This window comes from Odocoileus virginianus, chromosome 25 (assembly GCF_023699985.2).
Source record: "Odocoileus virginianus isolate 20LAN1187 ecotype Illinois chromosome 25, Ovbor_1.2, whole genome shotgun sequence".
NCBI classification, from domain to species: domain Eukaryota; kingdom Metazoa; phylum Chordata; class Mammalia; order Artiodactyla; family Cervidae; genus Odocoileus; species Odocoileus virginianus.
The window spans coordinates 28,150,679-28,172,368 of record NC_069698.1 but is presented as its reverse complement, the minus strand read 5'-3'; the positions used below and the strand labels follow the sequence as shown (position 1 = coordinate 28,172,368).

At 37.9% G+C, this 21,690-nt stretch overlaps 1 protein-coding gene across 9 annotated transcripts in view; it reads right to left on the bottom strand.

Moving 5' to 3' along the window:
* Window positions 1-21,690, bottom strand: part of ROBO1 (roundabout guidance receptor 1) — a 1,227,175-nt gene that overhangs the window by 21,478 nt on the left and 1,184,007 nt on the right. For 6 of the 9 annotated variants that reach the window (XM_070455058.1, XM_070455057.1, XM_070455059.1 and 3 more), the window contains 5 exons: window positions 19,433-19,768; window positions 17,165-17,272; window positions 14,237-14,381; window positions 11,051-11,299; window positions 158-564 (listed from right to left, as the gene is read on the bottom strand). In XM_070455058.1, the coding sequence (XP_070311159.1) occupies window positions 158-564; window positions 11,051-11,299; window positions 14,237-14,381; window positions 17,165-17,272; window positions 19,433-19,768 (1,245 nt within the window). The remainder of the gene's footprint in view (window positions 1-157; window positions 565-11,050; window positions 11,300-14,236; window positions 14,382-17,164; window positions 17,273-19,432; window positions 19,769-21,690) is intronic. The other 3 variants (XM_070455063.1, XM_070455062.1, XM_070455065.1) reach the window with 1 other exon arrangement.

Sequence of the window (21,690 nt, the reverse complement as noted above, 5' to 3'; positions counted from 1 at the left end):
TTATTGTCATCTGGGACGCTCGGCAGTCAAAAACCAGGGTGGTGACATTTATATTTCATATAGGACGTAAGATTACAGAGAAAATCAGCAACTGACACATACACACAGAATTTTCTTTTTTTTTCTCTTCCAGTTTGGTGAGAAGCGAACGACTTACCAGCAGCATCCTGCATTTGGCGCCGGGCCACTTTCAGACCAGCATACTCCGCGGCCGCTGCGACCGCCTGGGCAAAATCAGCATCAGTGAAAAAAGAGCCATCAGAAGAACTAACGCTGGAGCGTCCGCTGGAAATGTTGTCCTCCTCTGAGGCCGAGCCCCAACCATTGATCATGGACCCAGTGACAGAGCTCTCCAGGTCCCCGACACTGGAGGCGGGGGTCTGCTCCAGCCCACGTAACAAAAGCCGCCTGGTCTGCATCTTGGCTACCTCCATGTCGGCTTCGTCTTCTTCCTCTTCTGGCGCATCCGTATCCATGTCTGAGACAAGGGGTCCTGAAATGTAGCCGTAGGTGTGGGGTGGGGAAAGCGGCCTTGGAGGTGGAGGAGGGCTCACCGGCTGCCGTCTGCAGGAAAATGAATAAACACATATGGCTTAGCTCATTACTTAGGACACAAAAGTGCGAACTAACCAAGAAATTCACATGATGGTAGTTTAGTGGCTAAGTCTTGTCCTACTTTTTCGATCCCATGGACTCTAGCCCGCTAGGCTCCTCTGTCCATAGGATTTTCCAGGCAAGAATACTGGAGTGAGCTGCCATTAAACTCACAAGTACACCCTTTTGATTTTTGTTTCCATGGAGCTCATTTGTTCAGGAAAAACAATGGGATATCAGGGAATGCTTAAAGTTTTATTTTTGAGTTGTAAGAAGTTTATCTCAATACCAGAGGTACTTTTAAGAGAGCTGGGCTACCTTTTGATTCAAGCTTAATAGAAATACACTCATCTATGATAAGTCTCTTTATGTTTTATCTTTTGGGTTCTTGTTGTTCAGTCTCCAAGTTATGTCCGACTCTTCCTCACCCCATGGGCTGCAGCACACCAGGCCTCCCTGTTTAGTTATTCTCAGTTAAAAAGGGGTAAAAAAAAATAAGTGGTAAGCAATACCTAGTTTGAAATTGACACCGAGGTATTTGTCCTAAAGCATATGGAATATTGGGGCTTCCCAGGTGGTGCATTTGGTAAAGAACCCGCCGGCTCAATGCAGGAGACACAATAGACACTGGCTTGATCCCTGGGTCGGGAAGATCCCCTGGAGGAGGAAATGGCAACCCACTCTAGTATTCTTGCCTAGAAAATCCCATGGATAGAGGAACCTGGTAGGTTATAGTCCATGAGGTTGCAAACAGTCAGACATGACTGAGCATGCATGCATGCTCTAGATGGAATGTTACTGACAGCTTATAATGACCAAAGACAGCAGACATTAGTTCTGAAACAGGCTGCTCCATAAACATATAAACATGTTCCCTTCCCTTTCCTTCATGGTCACTCCTATCATTGCAAGTGAATGGACATATTCATTCTGATTATAGAGAGTAGAATTTTATAGGATTAAAATATTATGCATTCAGCACATGATACAATTTCCTTTAGATTTTATTCTATTAAAGAAACAGCCAAGATTAATTTTTCTCCAATTGCTCACTTATAAATATTATTAGCTATTTTCAAGTATATGACTTTTATCATTATTCCTCCTATCTGTTTAACAAAATGTTTACAGGTATTTTTCTTGGTGCTCTGGATTTAAGTTCACAGAGTTAACAGTAGCTGGTTTCAGCCATCTCTCCACAGATCTAGAGAACCTCAGTTAAAAGCAGTCTTTCTTCTCCCCTCCTGCACCATCAAACACAGTGAGCAGAAGATGGGTAAGAAGGCAGAGAGCACTTGGACATTACTGAAAAGCAAAGTTTGTGGAAAGAAGTTACTCCCAAGTGGGAAGAATGCCAAGAGATTAACTCCTAATTGGGAAAGTGCCCAAAAAACAGGGAACACGTATAGTGATTTCTACCTGGAGGACTACCTAGTGATGTGCTCAACAGTTTCAGCGCTCTCGTTGCTGTTCAGTTGCTAAGTCATATCCGACTCTTTGCGACCCTATGGACTATAGCATATCAGGCTCCTCCATCTTCCACTATCTCCCGGAGTTTGTACAAATTCATGTCCACTGAGTTGGTGATGCTATCTAAGCAAGGGCTGTCTAAATGGGGTTGCATGCTAAGTAGCTTCAGTCATGTACAACTGTTTGCAACACTATAGACTATAACCGTCCAGGCTCCTCTGTCTGTGGGATTCTCCAGGCAAGAATACTGGAGTGGGTTGCAATGCCTTCCTCTAAGCAAGGTTAAAAAGGTAATATAAGGGAAATCTCTTTTTGAAGGTCATGACAACACTTCATCAAATTCTGAGCTCCTGGGAATAAAGAGGATAGAGTCACATGTACCCCAGTGTTCACTGCAGCACTGTTTACAGTAGCCAGGATGTGGAAGCAACCTAAATGTCCATGACAGGTGAATGGCTAAAGAAGATACGGTAGATATATATAATGCAATATTCCTCAGGCATAAAAGTGAATGAAGTTGGAACATTTGTAGAGATGTGGATGGATCTAGAGTCTGTCATACAGACTCAAGTAAGTCAGAAGGATAAAAATATTATATATGAATGCATATACATGAAATCTAGAAAAATGGTACAGCAGAATTATTTGCAGGGCAGGAACAGAGATGCACATGTAGAGAACAGGCGTGGACGCAGTGGTGTAAGGGGAGAGTGGGATGAACTGGGAGAAGAGCATAGATACATTTATACTACCAGGGGTAAATAGCTAGTGGGAAGCTGCTCTATAGCACAGGGACCTCAGCTTGGTGCTCTGTCATGACCGAGAGGGGTGGGCTGGGGGTGGAGGAGGGATGCTCAAGCAGGAGGGGATTATGTATACATATGGCTGATTCACTTTATTGTACCTCAGAAACTCACAGAACATTGTAAAGCAATTCTACTCCAATAATATTAAAAAAAAACAACAAAACAACAACAAAAAAACAAGCCTGCCACTCGAAACACTCTTGTTGGCGGGTAGGTGAGATTAGGATTTAGTGTTATCTGGTGACCCTATGGTTTGGGAGACTAGCAGAGATCGAGTATGAATGCCACTGACTGGTGGTCTACCTGAAGAAGTGGCTAAATTGTTCAAGGACTACACACGTCTATAGATGTTGTCCAGGAGAGAGTCCTTCATCAATGGAAGCTGGTGCCAGCCCCCGTCCCTCACCATCCTTATGATACTCATAGAGCAAGATGAGACAGAACAGTCATTAGGGCTGACCAAGAAGCCTGGATCCTCGTCCACTTTACTCTTTTTATGTACCCTCATCCTTGCCTTAGCACTTAAGAGAATGGACTGGGCAGAGCAAGAAAGGAAGTGATTAAAAATGGAACACACTACTTGCTCCATGTTACCATGGCCACAGACATTTCAGTCTGCAAAAAAATCTGGAAGTGTATGATTATAGTTTTAAGATTAATAAGAACGAGTAATAAATTAAGAGAAAGCATACAAACAAACCCATATAGTTTCTGGTCAAGATCTAATTTGCAGACCTGCTACAGAGAGGAAAAGGGAAGTTCAATATAGCACCGTGGTTAGGATGGCATGATAGTTGTTTGAAGAAAAAAGTTTTGTGCTTTTTATCCCAATGAACTGAGACACTTCAATAAACATGTTTTATTAACACAAACAGCATTAAAAGTGAAGGATTACTAAAAATACTATAATTAACTAATTGGTTGAGCACCTACTTTGCAGCTAAGTATTATACAATGTTAGCTCATTTAATTCTCACAACAGCTTTCCAGGGTACTTATTTTATTATTGTTTTAACAGATGAGGATATTGAAATTCAGAGGAATTAAAGACCTTGCCAACGTTCCCATGACTAGTATCTATAAAATTTAGAATTTAATCTCACATTCCATTTCCAAGGTGATGGCCTTTCCTCTAGGTATGGTGTTATTATACATAGATATTCACATATACAGGCTTCCCAGGTGGTGTGAGTGGTAAAGAACCCACTCACCTGCCAATGCAGGAGATAAAAGAGATGTGGGTTCGATCTCTGGGTCAGGAAGATCCCCTGGAGGAGGGCACTGCAACCCACTCCAGTATTCATGCCTGGAGAGTTCCACGCATAGGAGGGTTACAAAGAGTTGGACACGACTGACGCGACATAGTACACACACACACATATACACATATGTATGTACATATGTAACACACTGATATATACATATACACAGTTCTTTAGTAAAATGTGTTATTTCTTTTCATTTCTGGGTGGTTTCTAATGCATCTGTGTATGGTACTAGAAGAAATATGAACAATATACCAAAGCTGAAGTTATTTAAGAGATTAAAGTGGATAACTGCTTCAATATGGAATATGTTATACACACAGGAGGAAAACCTTTGTTTAATTTGGATTGCAACAAAATACCATACTTAAAAGTCAATTTACAGCCTTTGTCAGCAGGCACATCCAAAATACCACAAGAAACTTCTTTTTTAAAATACATGTAAGACTTTTTAGCACAAAAGGAGCTATTTTGACCATCAATGAAGGGATGTAGGACAGCCAACTTCACCATGAAAAGATGTCAGCATTGTTGTATGTGGATAAGTCACATTATGTGAAGCCAAAACATCTTCATGTTAAATGAGGACTGGCTTTTAACTACCGACACCCTGGGCAAACGCTGGGGAAAGACAGAAAATCTTATTCAAACCATCTGTAAATAAGGCAAGCCCAGGGAACGTGTGATAAACATGTACAGTTTGAAGTATGTAATATATTCTATTTGAAAACAAAAAGCTATTTCAAGATGCTGTACTCAAGTGGGACTTGCCAAAAATAAGCCTCAACTCCCCTCAATTTTCCCCCCTGAGGAGTTTCAATGTCTTCTGAAATAATGCACAAGTATATGGCTGTGAATCACAATACTCTAGGCTCCTGTAGAAATGATGCCTTCATAAACATGTTCAAGAGAAGAGAATAATTCCATCAATTTATGAAAGCAGGTATTTATACAGTTTACCTCAAAACATTTGCCAGGCAAAAGATGAAAGGGAGAAGATACATACCTTCGATTTTTTGCTAAAACTGGCATAGCTTTAATATTTTGTATGATTAACCATTCCCCAGTTTTTAACAGACAAGATATTTAATCTTCCTTGACTTGTTTTCCTTCCAACTATATCATACTCAGTTCATCTATACTAAAGAGATATCATTGAATTTCCTATTCCACACATGAAATTTACTTTTAAAAGATTTTTTTTACTAAATATTAACTACAGTAAATGCAACAGTATCAGATACTTCTGAAAACAATATATGCAAACACATTATATTATTTTCATAGTCTGAAAATAGAGATGAAAGATTATTATGTTAGTCATCTAGTTTATCTAGTTTTAGACAAAAATGGAATACCTCAGAAGCTCATTAGATGCCAGAATTGTAGTATCCACAATAATGCAGGTATGAAATATTTACCTAATTAAATATTGCAGTTATAATGGCTTTAGCTCAGTAATTTCTTATTCATGTACATTACACTATTTATAATGTCCATAATCAATAAACATAAAAGTAAAATATGTATTCATTTTTTAAACATTTACTCTGTATCAACACTGGTGAAGAAACTTCTAGGTTTGAGACCAAAGGAATCACAAGAAACAAGACCTTAGGTAATGGTTTATAGTTTGCACTTTAAGATATAGAAAGATTCAATTTTAAGGCACTTGCATTTAAAAAACCAACTATGACACCAGGCCATAGCAGACTGTATTTCACAAAGATGTTCATAACTGTATCTTCTGTTCACAATGGTCTTCTGGGATGAGAATTAGCCATCCCTTCGTCAAGAGTGGGAGTTTAGTCCTAAGTCCTGAATCCGGGTGGATCCCACAACTGCTCTGACCATAGAATATGGCACAAGTCAGACTGCGCCAGTTCTGAATGTAGCTCTTAACTGGCCTGGCAACTTCTTTTTCCTGACTTATAAGTAGGCTGCTGTCATGAAAGAAGTGCCACTCCCCAGAGATCCCCATGTTATGAGAAGCCTGGGCTATGGCGGAGAGACCCTGGAGGATGAGACTGCATGTGGAGAGAGAGGCCATGGAACCCTGAGATGGCAGACATATGCATGAAGAATCTAACTTGGAAGTAGATCTTGCCCCAAAGACCAGAAGAGGCCATGTGGGTTGTTGATGAATTACCCAGCTGAATCCTTTCAGAATTCCTGACTTGTGGAATTGCAAGTAAAAGAAAATGGTTTCAGGCGATTACATTTTGGTGTTGTTCATAGGCAGCACTAGAAACAGGACTCAGGCACTAAGCTAGAAATTCAGTTAAATAAAATAGACATAATTCTTGACTAAAGGGACTTATAGTCTAGTGGAGGTGACAGACAGTTAATTAAACATGCAATGATAATGCAGTTTTCTCCAAGCTCCAGGATAGAAGATATCTAGGGCACTGTGGGAACATGTAGAATTGGCTCCAACTTAGAGTTGGGGCATCAGAGAAAGACAGTATGGAGAGTATCTTCCATTTAATCTTGGATGGAAAGGATATACAAGTATTAGCTCCACAAAAGAGAGGGGATAATGGTGTCCCAGGAAGATGAGACAGCCAGTGGAAAGACCTCAACATGGCTGAGAGTGCTGGTCGTTCCAGCACTTTATTCTTTGGAAATCTGGAGTAAAGGCAACAGCCACAGTGAGGAGGCGAGTGCAAATGGCTAAGCATGTGGAAGCACGCAGAGGTCAGATCACAAAGAGCCTTGATTGCTCCATTAAGGAATTTTGCCTTTATTCTAAGGGAAATGAGAGATCATTGAGAGATTTTAAGCAGTGGAGCGACTTGATCAGTGTCGCATTTTAGGAAAATGCCTCGGCACAGTCTGCAGCAAGACGATTAGGATGAAGAAAGGGCAGGGCTAAAGGCAACAAGACCACTTATGGACCATTACCGTAATAGAGACAAGAGAAAATGGCTGGAGGAAGTAGGAAAGTGCCTTTATGGCTGGAGATACATGCATTGCTCTGTTCAATCATCAAGCAGTAAAAATCTGCAGGAACAGGTACTTGGCTATAAGGGTCTGATACTTTGGAATGAAATTTATAGAGAAATAACTATCTGTCCTTAATGAATATATCATTAGTGGAGTGACAAGAAACAGAAGTCATCTTCTAAATGGGGAGGCTTCCGAATAGGCTAAGGGTTTGAGAAGAGGCTTGACTCAAAGACTTCACTAGAGATGGGAATTACAGCATCGTGTGTACTATCAAAAAACTAGACATGACTCGTATGTCCAATATTAAGGAATTTTTAAAATAAATTACAGTACACATTTGTTTAAGGTGAATGTCTAAATAGTAATTGGCATGGAAAAATTCACTCTTCAGTGAAAACAGTACTTGATAAGATTATATTGGAAAATATATCATCACATCACAAATTCAAAGCAATGTGAGATTATATATAGATGAAGGTCAGAAAAGATCTTTACTGAGGACTTATCAGTGACAATTTCTGACTACAGAGGTCATTGGTACTTCTATTTTCATTTTATATGCATTTTCAAAAATTTTTAGGTAAACATGTAGGATACCCCTTTAGCACAGAAGAACAGTAGTATTTTTTTTGTTTGTTTGTTTAATGGGCTTTCATCTGCTTCTTTTTCAAAAATATTTTCAGGCAAATTTAACATTTTATTGTTTACTTTTATTTTTTGCTGTGTTGAACAGCAGGTGGGATTTTAGTTCCCCAACCAGGGACTGAACCTGTGCCCACTGCCTTGGAAGCGTGGAGTCTTAACCACTGGACCAGCAGGGAAGTCCCATGGGCTTTCATCTACTTCTCATTACTGTCCAGGGTTGTTTCCAGCAGCAATCCTGGAAATATGATTCTTAATACCTTCATAGACTGAAAGTCATACCTTTTAAAATAGGCTGAATGTAGTCAAAGAGGATTTTTGGTTCAGATACCCAGTGCATTTCCCAAGTATACATGTTCGCCTTGAATTCACTCCCCTAAAGCAGTAGCAAGTAAGTCAACTTCACATTCTCCTCTAGTAAAAGATTCCGCTTATCAGATTTTTACTGAAGAAAGCTTTGTGGAACTTGATGACAAGAGCAGGATATAAGCACTGCCCTCAAAGAGCTTTTGATTTAAACAGGGAAAGAGACACAAGTCGCCAACGCTAATGCAACATGAAAACCTGATTACTATGGTAGCAGAACAGTGAACAGACCATTATGAAGAGTAAAGAACAAGAGGAGTTGATTTTTGCCAGGCTGCAAGAAGAAAGCTGCATAAGTGATACATCTGAACAGAGCGTGGAAAGAGAAGTGCTGGCCAGGTCATCAGAGAAACAGCATGTGCCAAGACACCCATGCTCAGTGAGGACACCAGGGATTTTGGTGACACTCATGGAACCAAGAGCAGCCTGACCCCCACCACGAGCTCCAGAGAGGCCTTCTGTGGGCTGGCTCCTGGCATTGCTGACAAGGTGTTGGTGAGTTCAAGGTAAATTCAGGGAATTTCAAATGGACTAGTTAGAAAAGTGGATGTGGGGAAGTTTTGGGAGGGAAGAAGTAAGTAAAGGAGAAAGGACTGTAAAAGAGATTAAAACAGGGCTAAATAGTAAGACTTGGCTCTGAATGGGGAGTACCATTACTAGACTGGTGGGTAAAGAAAACCAATGTGGAGAGTGGACAGAGAAGGTGAGGTAAGTGGTGATCAATGCAGGGATACAACTGTATTTAAAGGGACCAGGGCTGAGGGCCTGCCCTAGGGGCTCTAGGAAAGGATGCATAGGAACAAAATCAAGAGATTTTGGAGTTAGAAATGAAGGGACTTGGTGAATAATTTATTTGGGGGAATGGTAGCAAGACAATGGAATAGTAAAATTAGGCTGACCCCCTAATTTTTAAAAATAATTCTTATTATTTTTATTATTATTTATTTTTATTTATTATTATTTTATTATTTATTATTTATTAAGTTACTTATTATTGTTGTTGTTATTTATTATTATTTATTAAATTTTAATCCATGGCTGATTCATGTCAATGTATGACAAAAACCACTACAATATTGTAAAGTAATTAGCCTCCAACTAATAAAAATAAATGAAAAAAAATAAAATTAAAATAAAAATATTTTAATTAGGAAATTAAAAGAAGGCTTTAGATTGATGATTCAGAGGTTACTTTCTGAAGCCTGATGGAAGTAAATGGTATAAGCCAGCATTCAGAGAGGACTGAGGTGTGAATAAGAATTAGGAAAGTAAAAGTGATCCAAGAATCTTACGGAGGAGGAGAGACAAAGAGCAGGATAAAGGGGAGGCTAAGGAAAGTTTTAAAACTTTTTACCACTTTTTAAACTTTCCTTAGCCTCCCCTTTATCCTGCTCTTTGTCTCTCCTCCTCCATAAAAAAGTGGTAGAGTTAACAGTAAGGAGAAAGGATTATCAAGAGGAGAGGGCTGAAAAGGCAAGATAGATAAGCTGATTTTTGAGTGTGATCACGAAAGGTGAAGAGGTTGACCTAAGGAAAACAGAAGAAGAGCTTGCCAGGAAAAAGATACTGGGTACCATTTGTAACACAGAGAAGGATGGTGAGGAAATAGGTAATTTGAAAGAATGAGAAAAGAATGTTGAGATGTTTCAGAGCTAACAGCCTCTATTAGCATCTCATTTTCTCTGAATAAGAGTGGCAGCAGAGATGGCTGTGACCTTAATAGGGAAAAGAGATGTCTTATTTGTTCTCAATCTTCCTGAAGTTCCATGGGTTAATAACATTAAATTTAAATGTCTGGCAATCCGACTTCCCCCTTGTCACGCAGAAGAAAATTTAACTACTTCCTTCATTTTACAGAGTATACGAGTTAAATTTGGTAATAACCTCTTACTGATAGAATAGTTCAAAGCACTGCAAATTCTGTTTTGATCTACAGAAATTCAAGCAGCATAAATCAGAATTTGTTATTCATTCAAGAATACGGAAGGGAGATCTTCTGGGCAAATAATATAGTTTCAAATGATATTAGGGAAACAGAAAATAATATATATATATATATATATATATATATAAAAAATGTGTCAAAGACAATAAAATACTACAAACAAAATCATCAACAATGAGAGAAGTGCTGACATGATGCAGTAATAGCTTTTATGTGGTAGAAATGACAAGTGAAGGATTTGTGCATAACAAATGTGCTGGTTGGCAATGCAGAATACATGGGTTAGAAAATCTAAGGCACACACACAAAGCCGATTTTTGATCATGATCAAGAAAGGTAGAGAGACTGACCTTTTCAAAAGAACAAAAGAAGAGTTTGCCAGGAGGAAGATACTGGGTACCGTTTGTAACACGGAGGAGGATGGTGAGGAAATAGGTAATTTGAAAAATAATTTGAAACATACTATTAGTAGCTTAGACAAAAGGACTGTAAGCTAACATCTCAACCAAAGTAAAGATACCTGAAGTCAACACAAAGTTAATATACCAAATTTATCCTGTAACATTACAGCTTTTGAAGACAAATCACTCTTCAGTCTTAATTTGAAAAGACAGGAGGAAAATCTATCCTTCACAGACTAAAGACATGGCATGGCTACGCATAAAGAAAACTAAAATACAAAGCCACCCATCGTCAATAAGACGTTCTAAGATTAGCAACCCATATATTTACTACATGGTCTCCATGTGTTTATGAATGCAATTATCCTAAGTGGGTGAGAATTAAGGGCACATTATTTTATGGTTGCAAGTTCACTGGGATCATTTAATCTAATGTTCTGATCAACAATATTACTTGATATGCTAATTACCAGGGAGGGCTTCTTGTGGGATGATACTGGAAAAAAGCCCCACGTGACCCGAAAAGTACTTCGGGTGAGAGCATTCTGTAAATGCCACGTAGGAGTGGAAATGAGCTGATGTGTTAGTGAAGAAGCCGAACGACGCCCGTACCTGCGGTCAGGCTGGTGCTGCCCATGGCCCAGCTCCTCGGGGCACTCCTGTAACATGGGCTGGAGTTCTTCCTGCGGAGAGGGCGTGAGAGTGGCGGTGGACTGATGGCTGTAGGACACTGCAGCCGGAGATGAGGCGGCTCCCCGCACAGGGGGCGTGGGACCTCGCTCATCTTCCTCGTCTTCTAGTTCGCCTTGTTGCAGATACATCCGCGCTGGGGGCACGGGGCATGGCATTTCTTGGTCATAGCTAGAACAAATCATAAGGACACTTAGACTCACTTCAGGTTATTCCAATGAACTATCTGCAGAGGTAGCGGAGTATTAGTGTTGAATTGCTTTTGAAATCTGACTGTTCAGGCCACCTTCAGAAGGTATTGTTGGGACTGCTCTGGCGGTCCAGTGGATAGGAAGTCACCTGCCAATGGAGGGCACAAGGGTTCAATCCCTGGTCTGGGAAGATCCCACAGGCTGCTGGGCAATTGAGCTCGTGTGCTAGCTACTGAGCCTGTGTGCTGGAGCTACTGAGGCCCCGGCACGTGCTCCTCAACAAGAGCAGTCACCGCAATGAGAAGCCCACGCACAACTCGAGGGGAGACCCTGCTCCCCGCAACTAGAGAAAGCCCGCGCACCGCAACAAAGACCCAGTGCAGCCATGAATAAATAAATAAACAAGAATTTCAAAAAAAAGAGGAGGTATTGTTTAAAAAAATAGCTCACTATCATAAAGATGTGTGCATTGCTATAGATAACAAAGTTTTCTCCTTGGGATTACAATTCAGTTGGCTCATTATAGGCTCTGAGAAGTCAGGCAATAAAGAAATCTAACAAAGTTTAATTTACTAAACCCCAAATGTGTTTGATCTCTTCAATCCCTCCAACCCGACATGATCTCTAAAGGATGATTCAGGATGGTCTTGAAAATAAACCAAAGACAATATGCCAAACTCTGAGAAAAATTATTCTTGAAAATTCCTCTGGAGGGAGATGCATTGGCTTATTATTAGCCCAATCAACTTATTAGCCCAATACAATCCACTTTTCCTCTAAAATCATAGTAGATCACACCATTTCTTTGGTTGAGCACAAAATATAGTATAGTTGGCTTGCATTTGGGACGGTGAATGAAAGACACAATAAATAAAATAATCAATAAACTATAAAATGTCCCCTCTCTTCTATAGCTAGAGCTGTGTGGAAGCTCTAAATGAATCTGGTGAACATTTGTTCCTTTCTCTTTTACCTCAGGGTATACAATTATTAATTAGAATGGCAGTAACTTGATGCCTTATATAAATCGTGTTCATGTTGCCCTTCTATCTTATTCATTCTCTACCACATACCTTGTTTACCAGAACTCAGGAAAGTTGATGCTCATATAACATGATTTCTTTGGATCTTTATATCTTCTTTTAATGAACAAATCCCACTATCTGTGACACTTCTTCCTGTGTTTCCTGTCTCTTGTACTCATTTTGACATTCCTCTCTTCTACCTTAAACTGTTCCCCAGTTCATTTCTATTCTACTTCTAAAAATCTCTAGAATCTATTCCTTTTTCTCCATCCTCACATTGCTTTTTATTATAATGAGCACCACGCTCTGGTTATTCACCTGTTTTAAGGTAATAAGTGGCTCTTTAGTTGCCTATAGAATAAAATATGAGGACCTAAACAACACAGTCAAAGTATCTGTGTAATCTGGCAAGAATACTGGAATGGTTGCCATTTTCTGCTCCAGGGGATTGTCCTGATCCAGGGATCAAATCCAGGTCTCCTGCACTAGTAGGCAGATTGTTTACTGACTGAGCCACCATGGGAGCCCTTACGATGGTGAGTTCCCTGGTAAAAATGACTCCCAGGTGTACGCTAGGACTGTCTGGGGTTCCCAAGGCCAAGAAGGCTATAATGTGCCTCAGTGGAGAAAATATGTGTATTTAGATAAGCTTTGCTGAGGAATGACTCACAGTGCTGTTGGTTGTAAATTCAATGTTAATGAATCAACAATATATATTAAATAAGGTGTCTTTAAACAAAAACACATATAAAAGAAGGTTATGTATGGATCTCCATTTCCATCTCCAGGGATATTTCTTCCCCAGGGATTGAATCCCAGTCTCCCACACTGCAGGCAGATTCGTCACCATCTGAGCTGCCAGGAAGCTCTATGTATGGACAGACTGACAAAAATGTAACCAGAGCTTACAGGAACATAACCTTGCATTTCTCCAAGGATCGATGGTTCAGTATTTGATAATTCAGTGCTTAGAAAATAAAAGTAAAGAGACTTTGTTTCCTGTCATAGTTGGAACTCTGAAACTGTTTTTTGTTTTGTTTTTGTGGAGAATAAAAGAACAATGTCTTCATCTCAGTATCAGTCTTTAGAAAGACTATTTTCGGGCCGATCTTGCACATCCTGTGTTAATTCTCTATATCAAAGGAGTTCTCTTCCACTGATCACCCGAGTGAAGCCGCTGCTTTTGTTTTGCTGGGTGGTACCACATCTAGTTCTACACACCCTGAAGTGAGGAAGAAGCATGCTAACTCTCTAATTGCTGTCACGTGGGTTCTTTACACTCAGTAAATCCCTGTGAGAAGCAATTCAGCAAAGTTTAAACTTCTACAGTTTTCAGCAGAATGTGATCATATCTGAGAGCAAACAGTTTTCAGGATGCTGGAGCGGTGGTATGAATCCAAACACTTAATTTATGAAAATTTAGAGATGTACAACAGAATTTTTGATATTTGAAAATACAACATCAAATATAGAGAGTGATATGTAAGTGACCTTATATATATTCATGACCATGTATGCCACTTATATGTATATAAAGTAAAATACTTATAAATACGTAAACTGTGTGTGTGTGTGTGTATGTGAATGTATATAAAGTAAAATACTTCTAAATATAAATACGTAAACTGTGTGTGTGTGTGTATGTGAATGGGTGTGTATGTGGGGGTGTGTGTATGTATTCATGACTCATGTTCTGAGTTCCAAAAGAAGCTTTCAAGATATGAATTCCTTTTGTTGTTGCAAAACTGAGGGGGGTTTCTAAGTTGTGCTGACCCATCAGTATCGCTTTATTTAGAGACAAATGTCAATGGACCTTAAGAATCAGTCTCCCTGGATGATTGGTTTAGGGCATCCTACTGCTCCACTTCCGTCTGTCCTGAAACCCCTCTTACCTTTCATCCACAGACATGCTATACTCTTCACTGTTGCTGGGAGGAGGAGGATGCGCTGGGGGCGGAGGCAGTAGGTCTGCCCAGCTCATGCCGCCTTGCTTTGGGACTTTGGGTGTCCGTGCCCCTTTCTTATGCCCTTGACTCCCTTGAAAAGAAATGAAAGCCAACTTTTATTTCTGAATTTTAAATCTTTTCTATGATCCACAGGTTAATAATCCACATATTATCAATGTTATTAATAATCCACACACTATGTTCTGTAAATATGATCTTGTACTTCATATACAGAGGGAGACACACTTTTCTTCTTGAATTTTAAACAGAACTTTGTACAAAAGAAAATGCAGAATACTGACAAGCTTAACTGCAAAATAAATAGTGAAAGAGCAATAAAACCATAAATGAATTTTTATAAGTCATATCATTAATAGTGATCTTCTTACAGCAATTAATTGCATTATGGATTATCATCTAAAACAAATGAGCTGTAGACATACTTTCTGAAGTGCCTTTCTATTATTTAATTGCTGGAACCTAAAATACAATATGATACAGATACGATCTATTACATTTCCACTGTTGCATTAAATTACCGAGTATATATAATTTGTACTTGTCCACTGAAACGTTTTAGGCACAATGAAATTACTAGTTTTTGTCAGAAAGACAGGTGCAGATGAAAATAACTGCTGGAAGAACTAATATATCTAACAAAAAAAGAAGCAGAAAAATGGTTTTTAAAAAGGAGCAGAAGTGTTTTTAGCCACTGTTTCTATAAAATTATGGCTTAGAGTGAAATAATGTTGCTTGAACATTCTTAGAAGTTTAAAATAGCTCAATTATTCAAGTTGCCCAACATTCTGGTATTAGATTTGGTATATCCTTTAAACATAGGTAGCTGCACATTTTGGTATATTCATTTTAAAATAACATTAGGTCAAAAGATATTTGGAGATAAAATGGTTGTTATCCTCCTCCTCCAATAGGATATATTCTACATTCTTGAGTAAATTACAGACAATGAGTCTGTAATTATTTTTCTCATATGATCCCTTAAATTCAGTGAATTTTTTTTTTTTTAAACCTTTCTGAAACAGCTCCAACTCACATGGTACATGAAACAGGTCTGAATATATTCAATGGGAATTTTCAAATGACAGTGTTTGTGAAGCCAGATGTTCTTGCACTGGCCTGTTACTACACCAAGTGTGGGCTGCAGGACAGGCTGTTATTCACAAATTATGATGGTCAGGCTTCTGCCCGTTTGTTCTCTCCTCCTCCACTCAGCGGTCCTGTCTTAGAATGGCTACGCGTGTTCTGAGGAGCTGACTGTACCCACAGCCTTTGTCTTGATTTCCTGGCACTCATCTACTCTAACAGCTCCACCTGTCCTGAAAGGCCTTACATCACAAATCTCTCCTATACTTCATTTAATTGCCTCATTCTCTCCCCTAAGTATTTACCACCAGGTTTCACATCATGTTACCTTTTTACCACATATTCACAGAATACTAAATACCAAATAGCTGCAGAACATCAGGATCTATGTATCTAAACTGAGGGATGGAGAAAGGCAATTGAATAACAACCCAGAATCTTTTTTTTTCTTTTTCCATTAAGACATTTTTCTCTTTAAGTGGCTAAGAATTCAAAGAAGAAATGGCATGGGATAGCAAATATAAAAATACTTTATATAGCTGTCCCAAGAGTACATCTTTGAAAATTGTCTCTTAATTTAGAAATGCTTAATGCTTCTGCCTACTTAGGCAGAGGTGAGAATCCAAACAGCAAACTCACCACTGGAAGGTATTGAGTAATAATCTGTCAGTCTAGCTCTTTCCCAGTGTCTTTATTATAGTTTAGAGTTTACTTACTTTAAAAAATATAAAAAGTCATTTGGTAAGATTTGTTAAAAACAATCAAACAGTACATAGTAAAACAAGAGTAGATCTAAAAAGGCATAGAGCTATTCCTAAGCTCCTTAATTCAACTAGAAACAATTTCAATCAGTGACAAAACACAGGCTAGAAAAGGCCAAATCAGCATGCCTTCATCAAGGCAAGATGGCAAAATGCAAATACCATATTCATTACAGGAGAGGGGTAGAGACATTTGGCTAAAAGCACCTACTAGCAACTTTAATCCAGTTGCTAGGAGGTAATATATCTACCCTCTCCTGGAGAAGTCAAACCAGAGTCAAGATCAATTGGTTTTGTCCTCATTGTGGTGTGACTTGCCACATGTTCGTTCTAATAATGAACCGCCTTTAATTAGAAAAACAGGGCTTAAGTACCAGCAAGCTCCCATCTGCAGCCGCTATCAGGAAAACAGCTGGCAAACAGCTGCACCAGCATGAAAACCACAGGGAAGAGGCCTCGGCGTGGCTTCTGAGGCTCGAATACTGACGTTGGGAGGCTGCTTTACGAGATTTTAGAGCAGGAACTAAGTAAGGGATAGAGAGATTATTAACTGAGGCAGGTTCCAATTGCACCTAAATCTCATGATACCATCTCTTGGGCTTTTGATCCTACTCAAGTGTACTGAAGTTTCATATGCTTTAACAGACTACCTTCAAATGGTAACATAGTTAGCAGATTAACTGTATGTGCAATATTTTTAGTTATATTTTTGCTGAGATGGAAAAAGTGTTTCAACTGCCTTTAAAGATTCAGTCATGCTTCTGGCTTTAATAGAGCTCCTTATAACGGAAGAAAATAGGAGCCTCAACCTTCATTACTAAATAGAACATAAAATGGTTCAGTGAGTGGACAGTAGTTCACATTGCAGAGACAAGACCCATGCCTGGAAGATTCAAATCATATAAACTGATTAGACATGTCATATTTCAGATCATTAGCATTCAAGCTAAAGAAACGCACCATTTCTTTAAAGGAGAGATTGGCCTTCTCCTTGGTTTCCCTTACTTACCTGATGTACTACTTCCCCGGTCTGAACTGTTGTAGGATCCTCCAGTATTCTGGTCATACGACTGGTTGTACGGGATAGTTGGAGCAATTGTGTCATTTGCGCGATAATCTGGACATTTCAGATGGAAAAAAGGTTATACATTTATTTTGGTGCCTCAACCATTTACCAAGGATTAAGCTTTTAAATTATCATACTGATCACTTGCTAAGATGGACATGTGTTTAGGATGAAAGGTCAAGAAAAAATAAAGATCTTTAAACATGTCTACTTTAAGATATGTAAAATACAAACTCTTTCTGTCTTCTTTACATGAATCAGACTAAGCATAAGTGTGAATGAATCCTACCAGGGACTATTTCTTCTCTTTAAAACAATTATAAATCAGCTAAGGCATAAGTCAGCTTTGCTTGACTTCTTATCTTTAAAAATATGGTAACAAAATAATTTTAATAAGAAATTGTAAAATGTCATGTCTATGAATCATTAAAAAATAATAAAACATAAAACTGCAACTTGCCAGAAAGATGATGTCTAATTAAAAATACAGATAAGAAGACGAAGTATCTCAGTCTTCCACAAATACTTCTGCTTGCTTAGGGAGAGGTGAAAATCTGAGTGAAAAACTCACCCCAGGAATGTACTGAGTAATAATCTATCAGTCTAGCTGCATTCCAGTGTCTTTATTATAGTTTGACATACCAAGTCTGTTTATAAGCAGTATAAACAATATATCACAACTCTAAAATATTTGTACAGAGGGCTGTCAAACCTTTCCAAAGTCCACAATAAAGTCGTATACTCTGCAGGAATATTATGACAATAGTTTGAATCCCCACTGTAAACTCCATGATTATAGAAACTCTCCTATTCATCTTTGTCATGAACTCATGTATTATGCTAAGTGAAATAAGTCACACGGAGAAAGGCAAATATTGCATGATATCACTTATAGTTGGAATCTAAAAAATTCAACAAGCTAGTGAATATAACAAAAAGAAGGAGATTCACAGATACAGAGAACAAACTAGTGGTTATCAGCAGGGAGAGGAAACGGGGAGGGGCATACAGGTAAGGGACTAATAGCTAAATTATATATAAAATAAGCTACAAGGATATACTGTTCAACACAAGGAATGTAGCCAGTATTTTATAACTATAAATGGAGTATAACCTTTAAAAATTGTGAATGACTACCTTGTACACCTGTGACTTCTGCAACAGTGTACATCAACTATACTTCAAGAAAAAAATGGTTAGAAAATATCTACTGAATTGGGCTATTATACCAACCAAATGTTTTCTTAAACTGGGAATAAAGCAAGATGACTGACTTATTAAAGTAAAATATATAACACTATCTCTTGGTTAATTTCCAACTGTAATACATTTAGCTTTGAAGAAAACATTTCCAAGTCAAGCCTCAAAAAAAAAAAAAGAAATCTGTGTTTCTAATTATCTGCAATTAAATATATCCTTTACCTGGACACTCATACAAAACTGTCCTGACTTATTCAAATTAGAGCATTCCCTTTATTTCTTGAGGTTTAATTTTGTAAATCATGTTATTAAAGCAGTAACCTAAAGGAACTACAAAGAAATCAAACACCTATCCCTTCCAACTCACCCATTTTACAATAGAGAAACATTCCCCTCAGGCCATAAAATACTATTTCTGCAGTTATAAGTTAACACTGAACTCAATTTACTTTAGGTTCTATCCTGACAGACTTCAATCAGGTCAAAGAAATTTAGGGTCTAAAATCATACACTGCAGCAGTCTTAGTAGCCACAAGAGGTAGGAGAAATATAAAAAATTGAACTACTTCTCCAGTTCAAGCTTATTTTTTTTTCAGTTTGATATAAAAATGCCATTCATTTATGTGACCATGTAGAAGCAATTATCTTCCATTCTCGAGTGGAAAGAATGGGAGAGTCTATTTATTTAAAAGGTGAGGTATTGTGATGGCTGTGCATCTGCCTTATGAATAAAAGATTCTGTCCGGAGCAATCCCTCACCTACGATTAAATTTAAATTAATCTCGAAACCATTTGGAAATACTTATTTATTATTATAAAATCAATTTTCCAAGGTTATTGTTGGGCTAATTAACTTTTCGACACTGGAAATTCTGAAACCAAAGAAATCAGAAAACCTTAGTGACAAAAGACAGATGTCACCGGCGAGTTCCAGACAAGCTTTGGCATGTAGTGCTGAAGGTTAAGGCAGTCAATGCAGAAAACGGGGGGAATAAAGGCAGGCCTCCTCACCTTTGTTCAGTTTGTTTTGCTCCATGATGTTATACTGAATCGACGCCACTTCCTGTTTCTGCTGGCCCGGTGGCTTCCAGTGCTTCTCACCAGACTCCCCGCTGCCGTTGTTCATGTTGTTGCTGAGGTTTGACTGGATGAGCTGGGTGGTGGCATAAGGGGTGGGCTGCCCTGATGGATTGACAAAACGCCCATCCTTCAGATTTGGGCTATTGAAGGTTTTCATCTCATTGATTTTGTTACTAAGGTCCACATCACCATAAACAGTTGACTCAGGGAGCATCAGATTTGTTTGTTTGTTATCCAGTTGGTTGTTATAATTTGCTATACAATCAGCTATGTGCAATGGAGAGGAAAAGGAAAAAGTCATTCTGCATGGTTATTCGTTTTAAATTTCCTTGTAAGAAGCTTTGTGAGTCACAGTAAAATTGTTATATAAAGTATAAATGGGCTTAAATACGATGAATAAAAAGGACCAAGTATTCTTATGTCCTTTCTAAAGAACAGAATCAAATGTCCTTTCAAAAAAAAAAAAATTGAGGGAGTAAGAGAGGACATATAATTTATATGGAGACTAAATAATTCTGAACTTCAGTTAGTGTTATGTAGTTTATAAATAATGAACTCAATTTAAGTAATTTTCCTTTAACAATCACATTAATGGGAAATGCACTAAGAGAATATATACATGAGTATCTTTATGTGCCAAGTTTAAATTTTCTAATCTGGAGTTACTGAACTATTTGAAGTTACTAGCTAGCTGTTGAAGCAACAGAACAAGGCTAATAGGTTAAGAGTCCAGACCGTCTCCCTCCCCCCAAACACCTCTGCCCTCAGATCAAATAACTTGAGATTTCAATACTGTATAAAATACCTCTATTCAAAAAAATGAGGAACAGAGGTAAAGTGATGGTAAACAATACTCAGGAGAGTTTTATTAGTTTTTTCCCTTGGTCACACAAGATAATCATTATCAAGAAAAGCTATTATATAATCATTTTGCATGGTTTCATAATGATACCTCAAGATATATAAAATGACAATAATGATGGTCAAATGAATCATAGTAGCCAGGGCAATTTAATCAAATAACACCTGCAATAATCTGCCTAATATTTCAACTTCACTCTAATTTTTCCTTCATTTAAACATTTAAGAGTGAAATAAGTAATATATACATAGAAATACTTAAGGTTTGCATTTGAAAATATTAAAATAGCAGAAAGAACTAAAATCATCATATAAAACTAAAATATTATTTAAATAAAAATTTAGTTAAGTTATAATAGTAAAAATACCACTATTTTATTCATAGTGGCTGCAACATTAACAAGCTCACCTTGAGGATGAGTTTTCAACTAAACAGCGTAATGATGAATTAACATGGCTACTACTAAAGATGTAAAAATGAATATAGTTTTAAGAAAAAATTGCAACTTCTCGGCCCTACTGAATTCAATTACCTTGTATTTTAACAACAAATGATCAGGGATCAGAGGTATTTGATTTATCTTCCATTAGTAATTTTATTTCTAATTTCTAGGTATTAACCTTCATGTAAGAGTCGCTAAAATATTTTTAATGGCAATATGGTTTTGGCAATCTCATTTTTCTTTGCAAATATTTCCATATGACTGCTATCCAACAGAACTTTCTGAGATGAACATGTTCTATTTTGCACTGTCTAATACAATAGCCACATGTGAGCACTCAAAATGTGGCTAGTGCCAATGAGGAACTGGATTTTAAATGGTATTTTATTTAATTTAAATAGCCACCTGAAGCCAGAGGCAATCATGTTGGATAACTCAGCTCTCCATATTAATTTACAAAAATGTTGTCACTTTCTTCTCTTATTGGCCTCAGCATAATCTTTCTTTTACTTATAATTACGTGAGCACTTCTCTGCCTAGATAACTAGAATACCAACCTCTGAATAGGGACTTGGTCATATGGTTGCATCATTTTCATATACAAATTCAATGGAGACTATGATTTGTTCTTTATGGTACATCATATTTTTTACTTAAATGCCATATTTTATTTTCCTTTTCCTTAATTCCATGGGTTATTTCTATAGTCATATGTTTTGATTCTTCATGACTCTTCCAATATTTCCTATATTGTGAATGCATGCTGAAAGGCTTCTTTTTTAAGAATTATTTATAATTTTGTTTATTCTTTTAAATATTGCATACTCTACATCCAAAGTTTACTGTCATGTTTTAGCATGAAATTTTAGCAAGTAATTCATCACA